The sequence below is a fragment of the Notolabrus celidotus genome, chromosome 4 (genome assembly GCF_009762535.1).
Source record: "Notolabrus celidotus isolate fNotCel1 chromosome 4, fNotCel1.pri, whole genome shotgun sequence".
NCBI classification, from domain to species: Eukaryota; Metazoa; Chordata; class Actinopteri; order Labriformes; family Labridae; genus Notolabrus; species Notolabrus celidotus.
The window spans coordinates 31,005,410-31,022,646 of record NC_048275.1 but is presented as its reverse complement, the minus strand read 5'-3'; the positions used below and the strand labels follow the sequence as shown (position 1 = coordinate 31,022,646).

General features: G+C 40.0%; 1 protein-coding gene across 3 annotated transcripts in view; it reads left to right on the top strand.

Annotated features, from left to right (window-relative positions):
• hectd2 (HECT domain containing 2) overlaps positions 1-17,237 on the top strand; it is a 60,014-nt gene that overhangs the window by 20,804 nt on the left and 21,973 nt on the right. For all 3 annotated transcript variants that reach the window (XM_034682432.1, XM_034682431.1, XM_034682433.1), the window contains exons 8-14: positions 1,217-1,326; positions 2,289-2,437; positions 2,530-2,653; positions 6,095-6,191; positions 6,763-6,870; positions 9,210-9,342; positions 13,079-13,167. In XM_034682432.1, the coding sequence (XP_034538323.1) occupies positions 1,217-1,326; positions 2,289-2,437; positions 2,530-2,653; positions 6,095-6,191; positions 6,763-6,870; positions 9,210-9,342; positions 13,079-13,167 (810 nt within the window). The remainder of the gene's footprint in view (positions 1-1,216; positions 1,327-2,288; positions 2,438-2,529; positions 2,654-6,094; positions 6,192-6,762; positions 6,871-9,209; positions 9,343-13,078; positions 13,168-17,237) is intronic.

Genomic DNA, 17,237 nt, shown 5'->3' with positions numbered 1-17,237 from the left:
TTCTCTCTGATCCTTTTTTTCCTTTTCCTATCAGTGATAGTACACTGAAATCTTTCCCTAGTAACACTTTCCATCCCTTCGTTATTCTACCCCCCATTTCTGTCTCTTTCTTTTTCTTTGCAGGTTCTTTCTTTGATCCTATTTATGATCTCTCCTCTTTCTTTTCCTCCCTTGCCTTCATTTTCTTTCTCCCTTTCTGTCTTGTTCTCTCCAGTCTGATTTCCATATATGGTTTTGGGAATTAGAATCAGATAAAGACAGGAATCTGCAGTAGTTCCACTGTGGTTCCACGCTCCATCAGGACACACACACACACACACGCATACACACACACACACACACACACACACACACACACACACACACACACACACACACACACACACTGAGACACATATGCACCAAAGCCAAATGTCTGATTTTGTCCCATCAGACTTTGCGGACTCGCTTCGTTTTCCAACTCCCTGGAGAACACAACCACACTAACACACACACACACACACACACACACACACACACACACACACACACACACACACACACACACACACAGATCTGGACTGGGTGAGGTCATGTTGGAGTTGAGGACTGCTGGTTTCCTGTCTGATGACGACTCTCCCTTCTTTATGGGCTTTACAAGCTACACATCGAACTTCTCCTCCTCTCTTTATTCATGTCTGTTTTAAAAGCCTGTTAAATCTGAATGAAGCCCTTTGGGATTACCAAATTTTGTCAATTGCCATTAATTTCCCTATGTATAACAACAGTCAAACAGAAAGAACCCAATGTTCTCGCAGTCCGAGAGAGTCATGACAACAACAACCATTCAAATCCAGCTAAGTCCTGTATTACTTTCTCCTCTGACAAACCCTCTTCCCATGATCCTTTAGCATTAAACAAGACGCTGACATCATCATTTAAAAAGCTTGTAACCATCACTGCACCTCAGCTGTTCTGTACTGTATTCTGAGCAAAATAGTTTGACAAAATCACAACAAACACTAACTCACGACAGAGAGAGAGAGAGAGAGAGAGAGAGAGAGAGAGAGAGAGAGAGAGAGAGAGAGAGAGAGAGAGAGAGAGAGAGAGAGAGAGAGAGAGAGAGAGAGAGAGAGAGAGAGAGAGAAATTCTACAGCTGATTGAAAAAATGTCCATTGAACTTTATCACCTGGTCTGTTAAATGTTATTTATTTGTTCATGTATTTATGTGTGCAGAACCCTCAGTACTCAAGCACCAGTACCTACGTGATCTATGCTCACCTGCTGAGACAGATTGCATCTCTGTCGGAGGCTGATCTTCACTTCCTGGTCCACTGGCTTAAAAAGTAGGTCTGAGTGTGGATGTGTGTGGGTGTGTGTGAATGTGCTTGTGTGTATGCATGTGACTGTCTCATATTTAAAACTCTCTGCTGTTTTTATTGGTGTTTCCCTTTTATACTCCCATCGTTCTTTTCTTGTGTGAAGTTCTTAGGTTTACATCCAAAAGAAGATCTATGTTAATATAGTGTTAATATTAATTTAGTCTACAGACCTACTGTATTCATTTCTTTTAGTATCAGGGCTTGGTTTGAATACTGGAAAACAGTCTGTTGTGATAAGTGCTGAAAACTGTCAGTTAAATGTCAATGCGCTTTTTATGCAAACCAACTAGAGCTTAAACTAATTATAGTTCTTTGCTGGTTGACTCTTTGAACTGGTGTCAGTCTGATTACAGAATAGATCCATAACACCATTAAAACTGTTGTTGAAGTATGTCCTTGTTCTTTGTTTGCTGATCTTTTATTTTTGAAGACATGATCAAACTCCAGATGGTTTTATAAAATCCTTAGCTTATAAAACTTCACACACATCCTACAATTACGAATGTAGGCCAGCTTCTGTACGTCTCCCTCAGCATGAAAAAGCAGCCCTGAATAACTCATCCTGTTTGTGGTGATGATTTACAAGCGAGCTGCTTCAAATTACAAGTTCTGTTTAGTTCTTGATCCTGAAAGCCAATTTCTTTATCCAGCGCTGCTGCTTTTTTTCTCTCTTTGGTGTGTCTATTTCTGTGTATGTGTATATTTTAGGGTATGCGATGTGCTGTTTGGGCAGTTTTGACTCTGCAAAGCTGCTTATGTTTAACCAATATTAACTCTGTCTGTGTGTTTGTGTGTTTGTGTGTGTGTGTGTGTGTGTGTGTGTGTGTGTGTGTGTGTGTGTGTGTGTGTGTGTGTGTGTGTGTGTGTCTGTGTGTGTGTGTGTGTGTGTGTGTGTGTCTGTGTGTGTGTGTTCGTGTGTGTGTCAGACTGTCAGCGAGGCGTTTCAGGCAGTTGGTAGAGCGCCTCCTGCAGTTCATCTCCACCCGTCTGTTTCCTGCAGAACCAGATGAACTTCCTCCTTTGGCTAAATGCGCCTGGTGGGTGCCCTCTGCTACCAAAGTGCTTGGCCTGTTCAGTGAGTACAAACACGCAGATGCAAAAGACACACTCACATTAACGTAACAAGTTTTTGACATAAATAAAACTCCTTCCTTTGTTCCTCGTCAGATGCAGCCAACAGTGTCTCCTCTCCTCCCATCATGCCTTTCACTGACTTCTACAACATCACTCTGGAGCACATAGACTTCATGGAGGAGTACAGGACTTGGCAGAACTATGGCAACTCTAACAGGTCAGGAATCTTAATGTGTCTCTATCATAGAGTGTTTATTAATATGGAAAGCACACATTCATCTTCTCCCATTGTGAGATGTGAAGCCAAAATAGTGCCTCAGTAGGTTTTGACATATTACACTGGTGGAGCCAAGGCATGTGCAGAAGCGATTTAGCTGGTAAAGCCACAGGATTGACATCACACCACTTCTGCTAACCAAAACACACATTTAACTTACCCAATAAAACGTCAAATATTCCTCAGGTCGGTACAGTCCAACGCTGAACAGATTCTTGAGTTGGTTTGAAGGAGACACTCATGGCTATGGAAAGTTCAATAACTTTTCCTCGGTTACTTCGCTAAAGCGGGCAAAGTCCTTCTTTAGCATCAAGTAACTGATTAAAACTAAGTAAAGGATAATGTCTGGTATCAGATAGTTATGGACAATAGAATCCAGACAGGGTGAACAAGACCCCAACGCAGGATATTGTCTGCTAACCAGACATTATCCCGCTTATAACTTCAAATACAAACATGGTGGCAAAAAAACTTGACTAAAAGAGAATTTTATTGATTTAAATTAATTTATATACTAATTCGAAAAATTGTCCCAGTGATTTGACTGCAATGTTAGCGTTCCACGGCGATAGATTTATCTGCGCTCTGCAGTTCACACACCTTTCAAAATAAATAAGGCAAATCTCACAACTTTTAACCCTGCTGCTTTCATCACCACCGCTCATGGTTTGAGTTTCTTTGTAGAGATCGGTAACTCAAAGTTTCTCTCACCGGTCATCTTACACAACCAAAAGATCAGCAAGAAAGCCGGTAATAAACTTATTTAAAAAATGACTACTTGCAACAAACTAAATATGACCAGGATATTCTTTTGGTATAAAACGTGTCAACCATGCATTTCTTCAGTGCTGTATAAGAGAGTAAGAGCTGTGTTTTTGTTGGCCTTGGATGCATTTCCACTTGTGGACACAGTTAATTTTCCTTTTATATTCAGCAAATAAACCGTCCAGACAGCAAATGAATACATGTTTTGAACATTTTGGAGCAGAGCACAGAGCAGTATGAAATGAAAGCTGTGATTACACCAAGCAGAGAAATATAATTGGACAGAGTTATACCACTGTAGGATTTTCCTTTCCCATAGACAACATCGTATGACTGATTGCTGGATCATCTCAACAACTTTGGGAAAGAAGTTAACCACGGATACCAGAGAATCATACCAAAGAACATTCAGAGTAGGAATGTTTAAAAGCAACTCATTTTCTGAGTAATTTAACCAGATATTGAAATTCCAACCAAAAGACTAGTCAAAAGGTAGGAAAAAACTCAGGAAACAATCAACATTTAGCACAATATTGAGTCTTTGGGTAAGCAATGTGAAAATGGTTTTCTGAGTGTGGCTAACATTAGCAGAGCTAGCACCACCAGTGTCAGTCTTCCTTGTAGTTTAATGTCAACATGCCTGTGCTGGTTAAATATGGCTCTAGTAGAGTGGTTGGATGCCAGTTTAACACAGCGCACATACAACTTTATCTCAATTTACTACAAGGAAAATTCCCAAAATGGTTGGGATGCTGCGTAAAATGTAAATAAAAACAAATCCTTTAAACTCTTTTTTTTATTGAAAATATTGCAAAGACAGCATATCACGTATCAAAACTGAAGAATTGTTCTTTCTAATGAAAATATATGCTCATTTAAAATTTGATGCCAACAATACATTTCTAAAGAGTTGAGTCAGGAGCCTGTGTACCGTTGTGTCGCATCACCTCTTCTTTTAACAGCACTCTTTAAGTGTTTGGGAACCAAGGAGACCATTTAAAAAAAAAATGTTGTCGATGCAGCGAGGAACTGTGGTAGGGATTTTAAGCCCATGTGGTGATTTCTACTACAGAGTCATATCTGTTCTTGATGCAGTGCCATGGACATTGCATATCACGGCTATCTGCTATCAGTTTTTTAGCCTTGTCCTTTTTGAACAGAGCTATCTCCAGATTCTCTCCAGATTTTAATGATATTCTGTAGATGATGAAGCACCCAAATTCTTTGCAATGTTATGCTATGAAACATTATTTCGAAATTGTCTAACTATTTGCTCATGTAGCCTCTCGCAGAGTGGTGAACCTCTGCCAATCTTTCATTCTGAGGATTCTCTGGCTCTCTCTTTGTATGCTGTCAAGTTACCAACCTGTTGCAAATGAACCATATTAGTAGGGAGATATTCCTCAAAATTTTTTTTAAAGATAATTTAACATAACACAACTTTTTCAGTGTTTTATTTTCCCCGCCCTCACTTTTTTTTTAAATGTTGCTTGGGAAATCAGAGTAAAAAAATGTCAACTTCTTTGATTTATTCAGAAACATCTATTGGATCAAATTTGAACCACTACCATGCAAATCTTGATTAAAACAAATGAGAGAACACTTTAAACTTGCTGAATGGAGTTTTCTCTATCACAGAATCCACAATGGCTCATGGGAGCTGTAATATGTGCAGAAAAAAACAGATACCTAACATTTCCGAAAATAAGCAGTCATTTCTTCAAACTACAAAACCTACAGCTCACTTATTCAGACTGATGTACATTTAATTTATCATTAAAATTCAGCTTTGGAGGGGAAATGTATCAATTCATCGTGGTAGAAAAATAGACATTACAAATTTCCAGAAGTCTAGAGATACATCTTCAGGTTGCTTGTTTTGGCAAACCAACAGCTCAAAACCATTAAAACACCAGTAAAACACACTGCAGCTCATTGATGTAAAACAGAGTTAAATATGATGTCTCTCTTGGTGTTTCTGTTCTGGTAGCTCAGCTAATAATATAATAATTATTTCAGCAGTCAACATAAGGCACACAATGTTGGTTTGTGCTCACTGCTGGTAAATGAGTAATAAGTGATAGAACAGTGAGTAAAAATATTTCCCAGAGAAAGTTGCCTCTGGTCTCGCCTGCTTATAATAAGGAGCAGAAATGCTAACAGATGTGACAACACATTAGCTCAACTAGCTAGACATTAGCTCCCTCTGAAGATTCCTGGGAATCAGGCTGAGTGTCTCCTCCTGAGCAGGGACAAAGCAATTTTCCCACAGCTGCAGTTTATCCCCAACCATGGAAACACGCTCAGAAGCCGTGAAGTCTGTTTCACGCTGCGTCACGGCTCGTTAACGTCTGATATAGGAAATGGATGTACAGTTTACAGTTCATACGATCGGCTCTTCAAGTCCTTGGCTGGTGTAGTGGATGATTCTGCTAATTTTAGGCCTGGGGTTGAGGAGGGGGACAGATTTCAGAGGCGTCCCATTTGGATAAAAAAAACTATCATTTAGAAGTGGGTCTGCACAAAGGGTTTTTGTTTTTTAGGAGATAAGGAAATGTAAGTGTTTAAAAATGTTGGTACCAAAACAGCTGAAACATATTTCTCATTGTGCTTCAGGTTTTCCTTCTGCCAGTTTCCCTTCATCCTTTCGACTGTGGTGAAGAAAGCTATCATCCAGAAAGACTCAGAGCAACAGATGATCAGCCAGGCCCGGGTGAGACACACATACACACCTCACCAGATTGTAAACTTCATTGTAGTTATTCACATGTGAGGAACAACTTTTAAATGCTACATGCACATTTTGGGTGAGGTAGAGCAGCAGCTCCCATGTCCTGCAGGGTACAGTTACTCTATTTATCAATGTAGTTTGGGGATTAAAGAGAGCAGTGTGATGGCTATTTTTTCAAGGCACCTATTTTTTCAGTCTACATCTGAAATGTGACATTTAGGGAAATAACTGGATCTTGTCAGTGGCAAAAACAAGCCCCGTTAGAGGATAAACTCAAGCACAGATTTGTGGCTCTTAGATGAAACTATCTCCTGGAGTTTTTCCAAAACTTTTGGTAAAATTGGTAACATACGGGGAAAAAAAATAAACTCTTAACATGCCTTTTGAAGATGTGAGAGCCTGATTTCTTAGATGTTCCTCATATCAAGCTGCAACAACAGTACCACAGACAAATGAAAACAAGGAAGCAGACACAATATGAAAGCAACAAGTGATGATGAAAAAATGACTTGAAATGTGTGTGTGTGTGTGTGTGTGTGTGTGTGTCCCACAGCAAAGCCTGGTCAGTAAGGTTTCTCGCAGGCAGAGAGTTGACATGAATCTTCTGTTCCTCAACATTAAAGTTCGACGAGCACAGCTCCTCAGCGACTCACTGGATGAGGTCAGTGCACAGAAACACACAGAAACACACATTCACGCTTGTTTTCTTGTCACATCTGTTTCGCACATTTCTCTACACCTAAGTACTGGTGGAAGCACAATCACACAGGCAGATTTCATTAAAAAGGAAATGCTGGAAAAGCTTGAACATTAACATTACCGCTGTCTCACAAAGCTGTTAGACAACATGAGCAGATTGTTCAGGTACCAGAGACATCTGCTCGGCAACTGGTGCAAACACTTCTGTTTTTCCTGCAAACATGGGTTTTTAATTTCAAAGTGACCTCCCAACACAAAGTGCAAATGGCATGTTAGCTTGTGACCAGGCAGCAACCTCCAGTCTTAAAATATGAAGTCCATGCAAAACTGTTAAAAACTGCAGTTCATCTGCTTGAGGCTGGCTGCAGAAACACCGGAAACCACATACACAACCATTCAAAAAAGACGATCTTTGCAGCAATAATAAACATGTTTACAGCCTGGTTCAAAAACAGTTTTTGTCTGAATAGCTAATTTCTCTAAAAGGCTAAAGGCCCGCCTCTTTACCTCACACTAGCTTGACAGAAGTTAGGTTGAGTTCAGCATTTCCAATATGGCTCTGCCAACAATTGGCTTCAAAACAGCGCTTCAGAAACAGATGGGTGATGTCACGGATACTACGTCCATTTATTATACAGTCTATGCTTGTGACTCTCAAGGTCACATGACATATCACTGAGATGTGATAGGCTCCTTTTTTATGTTACTTTAGTCCCATTCAGACATCAAATGCACTCTAAAAAAGTTCCAGATATAGTACTAAAGTTATTTTTCATTCTGTCCTAACAAGAATTATGTAGCATGTTCAAGATCCTGGGGGTGTAAGGGCAAATGTTGATTTTGATGAGTAACTTTTATTATTGCCGGACTGTAGTTGTAAAGAGGGAGCTGAGCCTACAGACAAAGCTTTGACTTACCAATCAATCTATGTTCAAACTCCACCAATGATCATGAGCTTTGGATAGTGACCAGAAGAACAAGATCATTGATACAAGAGGCTGGAAAGAGTTTCCTCTGAGGGATGACTGGGCTCAGCCTAAGAGATTTGTGACAGACATCTGAAAGGAGCTTGGAGTAAAGCTGCTTCTATTTTGCACCAGAAGGAGCCCGTTGAGTTGGTTTGGGCATCTGATAAGGATTCCTGGGTTCCTCACTTTGGAGTTTTCTCAGGGCACTTCCACCTTGGAGGAGTCCCTGGGAGGGCCCAGAGTGTACCATAGGGATTGTATCTCATCTTGGCTAGGAACACTAGAAAGCTTAAGCTGCTGCCAACGTGACCCTGAGCTGAATAACAGGATAAAAATGAGTGGATGCATTTTTATTTGTTGCTACACTAGAGCAGGGGTTCCCCCTTGGGGGTCGCGAGACACTAATTGGGGGGTTGGATTATGTCTTCCAGAATGTTTTTTATTTTCAAAGTAATCTAAAAATTGCATATTTTACCTACTATTGTAAAATAAATGAACACAAATATTAGCTAAATTTGAAACAAAACTTTCAAATAAAAAATGGAATTAGTTTACTGCCTTTCTTTGTTGCCATATTGACCCCAAGGTTAGGGTTAGGGTTAGAGCAGCACAGGAAACATAGCCACAGGTGCATCTAGGTTGGCAAATTGTCAGCTACATGAAGTATGAAACAGGGACAGTTGGGGTTGCAAGTCTTTGGCACCTATATTTTGGGGGTCGCGGGCTGAAAAGTTTGGGAACCCCTGCACTAGAGTATATAACATGCAGACACACTAAGCACATACAGTCTTTTATATGTGCTTGTTCAGTCTTATGTTTATATGAAACGTCTGCCGATGTGCAAGCGCTAACCCTAAACTGTGCAGGATTTCATTACTCAAATGCACGTCTGTGGTTGTAACCCCAAACCTAAGGTCCTGACTGGTTTGTGATGACAAACAAAAAAAGGAAATTTAAGATCTGGGAACTTTTAGGGTCTTTTGAAATTAAAGAACCATTCATTTGGACAAAATAGGCCTTTAATCTTCTACATTTATGTGTCAGCCTCAAACCCTAAGTCCGACCTAAACCTGACTATAAATCTGTTTCAAACCCTTAAATCTTTTGGGTGCAAAAAGCAAGAATAGCCTAAGACTCTTGAAGACTGCCAACAGTGTTCTGCTGTTTTAGTTTTTTCTTCAGAAATTTAAAAATGTCAAATGTTTAGGCTCATGTTTCATGATTTCATAAAACGGTGTGTGTGTACTGTGTAAGAGCTTGGTTTGAAAACATGCAACACAAGATGAAAAGCTATAATATTAATAAGTTCTCACCTAATGTTTTGTCCCTTCAGTTAATGAGGAAGAGGTGTGACCTGAAGAAGAAGCTCCGGGTGACATTTGTCGGGGAGGCAGGGCTTGACATGGGTGGCCTGACAAAGGAGTGGTTCCTTCTGCTGGTCCGACAGATCTTCCACACAGACTATGGTGAGACAGACTTCTCACTTCATGAATCCAGCGTGAACATAGAAAAAGAGAGCGATCTTTCAACAGGTATCAAGGGAGCATTTGAAAACACCTGATAATACTGAGGTTTCAGACGCCAAATCCAGCTTGATGCACAGTCAATGGAAAATGAGGCGATACTTTATTGAAAAGAAGCAGGGGGAAAATCTGATTTTTATTGAATAAAAATGGAAAGTTGAGTTTTATTGGTTGGAGGTCTCAGTGGACGGGCTCTGTGAGTTTTCAGGCGGCTGAAACTGCAGCAGAGTAAGTGTCAGATGGCTGAGAAAAGTGGTCAGTGTTGGTTTTGGAAACTCAACAACTGAGTCTTATTTCAGAGCGGAGCAGATCTTATTATGATTGTTGTCCTCCTGCAGTCTGGTTCTCCTTACGGTTTACTCTTCTGCCTTTACTGACAGCCTGACTCTCATTATCTCTGCAGCACATTGTCTGTGTGATGCTTTGTTTTGTGTCCTCGCCTGTTTCCCCTCTCCTGTCATCATTTACAAAAGAGCCTTTGTCTTCTTCACAATTCCTTCCATGACAAAAGGGTAAACAAAAAAATCATCTCTACGCAATGTAATTTATAACGTCATAAATAAACATTTTTGTAAAAGCGTTGTATGTAGCTTCTTCACAAAACAGCATTACAATTTGGGATGAATCAATGTATGCTCTGTTGACAGACATTGACCTAGGGCTGGGCGATAACGTTGGTTAGCATTAGGGATGTACATTTTAAGTATTTTCCGTGATCGATTTTTGGAAATGTTAACGATCAATTATCGATTAATTGATAAAAAATACATTATTATTCTTACGTCAAAAACAAGGCCAAATAGGTTGTTTTCCCCCTAAATTGTATTTTCTACAGCAACAAAATGCATATAACTGACAGGATTGAATACGGGCACACGTTTGACACGCAGAATATCAACGATCAGGCTCATTAAAATATTCTCCGCGGACATAATCTTATAAAGTGAGCGCTCATAATACTAACAGAAAAGTACTTCAGACTCACAGTGTCCTGTTTTCTGTCACTCATTCTATTTGAGAAAAATAAACATGTGTATTCAGTCAGGTGTCAGCCAGGAGTGCAACCGGGTCATAATCAGTCAGTCAATCAGTTTTGTATTGATCCTCTTTTAAAAAGCGCACGTGGAGACCTGACACACAGCCGCAGCCGCCAGCTGAGCATCTCCGCTGTGCGCAACACCTTTAACAGCTGATTCACATCGAAACATGCTTTAAACTTAGAACACCTCCCTGATAGATGAATGTAATATGAGACCACATGATGTTTGTTCCACGTGACGGAAAATTGATAACAAAAACAATCAATTAATCGATAATCGATTAATTGTGGTCATCCCTAGTTAGCATGCTAAATTGCCAGGCTACAGACATTTTCATATTGGATCCTGTTTTTTGCCAACGTGTTTGTATTTTAAGTCAGCAGCCGAGTAATAAGTGGGTTATGGGAAATACAACCCCTTGAAGCTGACATTATCCCTTACGTAAAGGCCTGCACAGATGGATCATTCAAAAATCTATATCTATAATATCAAAGAAGAATATTTTGCAAATTTTCAGCTGAAGGCCTTTAGTCTTTATTGTTACGTACATAAAAAAGATAACTGAATGAGAACCAAGTGCATCTACTACTTTCTCTCTCTCTCTCTCTCTCTCTCTCTCTCTCTCTCTCTCTCTCTGTCTCTTCTATGGTCAAGTTGTTCTTTCCATCGTCTTTTCCGCGGTCGTCTGTGTTTTTGGTGCCAGGGGACGTCAGCCCAAAGCAACACACTCAATGAAAGCTGTGTTCCCCTCATTAGCAGCACAGGGAAAGCCCCAATTCTACCTCACACACACACACACACACACACACACACACACACACACACACACACACACACACACACACACACACACACACACACACAGGCAGGTGTACACACATACACACACTGCAGAAAATGGTGTCAGTTTCTGGTGTTTGGAGATGTGAGCAGTCCAGATGTGTTTCTCGGCTCCGAACAGACGGCTGCTGTTCCTCTCGGTCAGAGCTGGAAAAGCTGCTGCGCTTCATGAGTTGATTCTCCTGATACTACCTGCTCATTATCCCTTTTTTATGCCTCTGACACTCATCAAAGACATGACAAATTAACACAGAGTGAATGCTGACAAGATCTTACCAAGGGATGCAGAGAGGAAACTCACAGCTCTAACTGAGCATGCAGGTTTTTTGACAGTGAGGAGGTGATGTCATGTAAAGTGAAACAGAGACAGACTGTCAGTGACCCAGTTTGTTGAAGCTTTATTAGCCCTTCAATGTAACCGTCACTTCTGTTTTTGAATACATGATCTATTGTATTGTTTAACAAATTGGTTCTTCTCTATGGTGACTCACAAGTGCAAAGAAGTTGCCAATTCAGCAAATATGCTAATTCAGAACACCTCCAAAAACAGACAGAAACAGAAAAGAAGAGCTGTGTATTTTCCCCTAAATCTTTTCCAGCATGCTTGCCCCTCTTGGCCACCCCTCTGCTCTTTAAAGTGTCTATATTTAATATCTTTGGTCGTTAAAAATGTTAATTGTTTATTGAATGGTTAGCAATCCTTTCCATAACTTTATTGTTCACATTGTTCTGTCTTTGATCTTCTTTTATTAGAGAGAAATGTGTCATAAGTCAAAGTGCACCATCAACAGACACACAGAGTTAGAGACTACCTGAAGAACACATAAGGATTTAGCAGCTAAAAAGACAGGTGTTTCTCTTAGAGGTGGGTGGTGACCAAAGACAGAGCTAAAAGAGACTAACTAGAAATGCCAACGTTCTGTTCAACACTTCTTTCTGCCGCCCAGAAGTGACCAGACAGACGGCTTTAATGACTTGTGCATTACTCCACGACTCATTATTGCCTTTTTTTCCATTCTAGTTTTTTCTTCTCTACAGTCCTTCTGACTTTTACCACTAGTATAAGATAGTTTTTTTTCTTCCTGGTATTGTGCTTTATCCTCAAGCACTTCTCTACAGTGGCCAAAAAGGGGAAACGTGCTGTAACGGCCAGACCTCATTAAAGCTCCTGAGAGGAACTTTATGTTTGTGTCATTTTTGGCACCCCCTATGTAGGCTATGTGGTGTGACCAAAAAAAAACACATTTAATTACTTTCAATGTTTGCTGTGGAAAATGTAAAGATATGTGATTTGATTTTTTAGCATGCTGTCAATTATCTGGTGTGACACCTACCCCTTTTCAGTGGTTAACAACATTAAAAAAGACAATATAGAAACTCTCGGTCTGAATACTGGTGGGCTTGTTTGCTTCCATGGGTCATAAAGAAGCACCACTGATAATTTCAGTTTGTATCAAGACCAAATAAAATCTCTTCACAGGAGCTTTTAGGATGAACAAGCTGCAGAGTCAGAAATTATGCAGTTTCAAAACACATGTACACACTGAACACAAACACATGCAGGGAACATGCAAATTTGTATTAATTTGGCTGCTGTTTGTCTTTTCTTTCTTGTTTTATTCTTTTGTTCCATCTAACTTGTTCATTATAACCTTGCACGTAGACTTTTTTTTCCTATCTGTTCATGCTCACTTCTTTCCTTTCCTCCCATCCCTGCCAATGATTCTCTGTTTTATTGGTCCATCCTTTTTTTAAATCATCACCAGAGATGTATTGAGTCCTTTCTATGTTTTTTCCAGGAATGTTCACCTACATGAAGGACTCACGCTGCCATTGGTTCAGCAGTTGGAAGTGCGACAACTATTCAGAGTTCCAACTGGTCGGGACTGTATCCTTTATTAAAACAAAAACTACTAAAACAGTAAAACTTCAATCATCAGAAGTTTGGGTTTCACTTTTTTTGTTTTTGTTTATTTTTTTGACTTTTTCCCAGTGAGAGTGTGTGCACAAACACACCAACATCATTATCTTTTATGTGCTTTTGTTACACTCATTTCATTCCTGGTTTCTCAGCTTTTGGATGCAGCTGTTGGGATTTTTTCTTCTTCTGCAGACAAAAACTGCAGTGTTTTGTGTATGTTCAGACTTAAGTATGTGGTTGATGTGCAGATAAGCACAAACACACTCACACACACACAGGCCCTCCTCTCTTTCAGCCCCTCTTCCTCCCCTTCTCACACACTACAACACTCCTCTATTTAAAACCACAGAGGGGAAACAGATACTATAATGTGTGTTTTTAGGCTTCAAATCTGCACACTGAACAAATATATCTCAAACTAAAATTGTCTCTTTCCAGCCCAGAATATAAAATAAAAGAGACATTCATCCAAAACAAGACTCGGAGGTTTGACAGCCGTACTCTTACATAACAAGCAGGACCAAACATTTATGAAGCTCTACTGAGTATTGTAAAACACATTGGCAACAACATGTTTGCATAATGGACTCAGCAGGCTCTACATTTCGCAAGGAGTGCTTTGGTCTTTTAAATAATATGCAGATTTAAATGTGGACTAGATTGTCTTCCTTTTTATTTACTGCACTTTTTAAATACTACAAACAGCTGGTGCACCGACTGCAGTGATATATTGTCAAGCTTGCTAACACCACTTACCAACTTTAGTTGAATTTAACAGTTTTCTTTAGTTTTGAAACCTACTGTTTTCAAATCTCTCCATGACTTTGGGAACTTTTCTGCTGTGCCTCTAGTTTCACATCAAGAGTCAAGTTTACTTTTTAAATATTCTTGCCAACCTTACCGGTTTGAATTAAAATAATAAATAGAAATGTAATTTATGCCGGATCCCGGAGCGCAAGGCATAAATCTCAACAGAGCAGATCGAGTGGAACAGGAAGTCAGGCAACAAAATGAAATCTGGTTAATTTTCAGAATGAAACACTCCGCTAGATCGTACTTCACTTAATTACAACAACAAACCAGTGGAGCCAGGCCTGGAGTCAACAGGTCAGAGGTTTTTATAGGCCAATAAAGACAACATGGATGAGGAGAGGAGGGGAATATTTGTTGATTCAGTAATTACCACGGGAAAACCTTTGTCACATGGCCCCAGCTGTTAGGTGATCCTGCTCCGTTCTACGCTCTGAAAATGTAGCCGGTGGGTGTTGACGTAGAGAGTAGAGAGTACGGAGCCGGACTGCAGCAGATCGGAGACAGACCTGAATCGGATTTGGTGGAAGTCCAATGTTACAAGACATTAAGTAACAAAACAAAACGAAACAGAAAAACAACATTATAAGAGAAAAATACTTCAACTTCAACAATAACTACTTTCTGCAACGTGTCACCCAAGCTGTCCACCTTGGAGTTTAATTGCCTTTCTCTCTGAACACTATGTCTTTCCTGTCCATTTTGCTTTTTAGGGATTTCAACACATGCAGCACACTGTTTGATAATTAAGAACCCCAGTCCTTTCACTCCTCTCGTCTCATACTTGGCCTGTCATTTGACATTTTAGGGCAGGCTTATTTCCCAAAACTTACATTGTACATACTTTCTTATGTTACTTGCCCAACTCTACTCAGTCAGGTTACATGCACCAAATACTAAAGATCTCCAAAGCTGCCGGCGTCCTGGCCACTGTCTGAAGAATGTTTTATTTTGGATTTCAGAGCAGGAAATTAAGCTTTGATCCAGCAGCATTTCATTTTTAGAAAGAAATATTGTTTTAGGTGCCTTGGACATTCTTTTGTCCAGTTAGGTTTGTTGGTATGCAGCTTCAGTCAAATTCTAATGAAGTAAACATGTAAGTTCAACCTTGAAGTCTTAAATTAAGACACTGATTGGTCTTCAGTCCTAACCAGTTGTGGATCTGCGTGCTGCAAGTTGCTAAAACAACAACAACTCCATTTGATCTGCAGAGTCTCTCTCTACTTTCAAAAGACAGCTAAAGACCCAGCTCTTTAGGAAGCACTATGCACTTAGCTAGACTGTTCTCCACTGTTGTCCCCAGTGGCAGATCATGTCGCCCAGCTACAGTTGACTCGCACTGTCCTGCTCTACTCTGGGAATCTGTGTTCAGCTCTTGAGTGACCCAGCACTTGGTACTTTGGTCATTATTGTGGTGATGTTAATTGTTGATGATGATAACAGAGAGTCTTAAATTGTTTGGTTGCTTCATTGTAGATGTTCCTTATTTTACAAAAAAAAAAAAAAAAATCTTATTTACTTTTGTGCATTGCCTTTACACTGCTTGGCAGTACCTGCACCCAAATGAACTTGAAGCACTTTGTTACTCGTACTGATCTTGTTTCCTCTTGTCTAGATCTTTGCTTGTGTTGTTCTCATATGTACGTAGCTTTGGATAAAAGCGTCTGCTAAAAGACATTGTAACACTGTAACATTGTAAGTAGATGTCTTGCAGTATAGAGGATCATGTTGGGAGAACCAATCAGTCTCTATTAGTGAGCTTTTAAATAGTGCACATAGTTCTGGCAGGTCTTGTTGTCAACCAAATACACATTAAGATTATAATCAGGTTTGTTCCTGTCAACTTTTTGCAGACTCAAATTTAAATGATGTGTTTTTATTTTTGCAATCAAGATTCATACAGCTGTGCTGGTGAAAAGAATATGGTTAACACCTACAACAGCTGCACATTATTCCTGCTGTTGATGCTTCTTTGAGTAGGAAATTAATCTATTTAGCCTGAACCTCACTGTCACTACAACATGTGTTACTACATTCATTAGGTCTTTGCAGTACATGGGAATAAGAAATTGTAGACAGGTGGACAAAATTCTAACATTCTGGCACTATATTTGCATTCAGGCACTGCGTTTACTGTGTTACTTTTTAGCTCTGAATCAATTTTACTTTTTCTTTTTGGCTCATTTGGTGAAAACTTTCACTTTTTGTGCACATATCCATTTTCTTTTTACAAAGTCTCACTGCCTCCAATGCTTTCCTTTCTTCCTCTCTGCACACACCCATATCCTTGTTTATGATTCGGTCAGAACAAGGAGCTTCTGACGCTGCTTCTATTGGCCTAAAGCCACTGGCCAGCTACTGGAAGTGATAAATCCTGATGTTGTTTTGTGTTATTCTCATACTGAGCAAAAAATGAGGCAAACACAATGTGCTGCAGTTTTTGATACATCTTTGGGAAGCATCTGTACATGACTCTCACTTTTTGGAGTGGAGATACTGCAGTGTAGCTCTGCTGATGTTCCTGCTGTTTGTCCAATGTATTTCCAGGAATATGTGCATGTGTGAGAGTGTGTGTTTATATACAGTATTTGTGTGAGTGTGTGTGTAGCTTTTGTGAAAAGAGAACAGGCTAGCACTTTATCCTAAGTTAGAAGCCAGCTGGGAACTGTCAAAAGGTTATATAACCTAATGGCTGCCTGTTCCTCGCCAGGTTATTGTGTGTGTGTGTGTGTGTGTGTGTGTGTGTGTGTGTGTGTGTGTGTGTGTGTGTGTGTGTGTGTGTGTGTGTGTGTGTGTGTGTGTGTGTGTGTGTGTGTGTGTGTGTGTGTGTGTGTGTGTGTGTGTGTGTTTTTAATTCAGAAAAAGTAAGATGGAGGGAGCAAGAGAGACAGAAAGAACTGGTGGAGTAAAGCAGGAAGGCAGGAAGGGCGGGAAATGTGTGTGTTAATGAGTGAGTGTGTGTTAATGAGTGAGTGTGTGTGTGTGTGTGTGTGTGTGTGTGTGTGTGTGTGTGTGTGTGTGTGTTTTTAATTCAGAAAAAGTAAGATGGAGGGAGCAAGAGAGACAGAAAGAACTGGTGGAGTAAAGCAGGAAGGCAGGAAGGGCGGGAAATGTGTGTGTTAATGAGTGAGTGTGTGTTAATGAGTGAGTGTGTGTGTCTGTGTGTGTGTGTGTGTGTGTGTGTGTGTGTCTGTGTGTGTGTGTGTGACCCTGGTGTTTCGTGCATG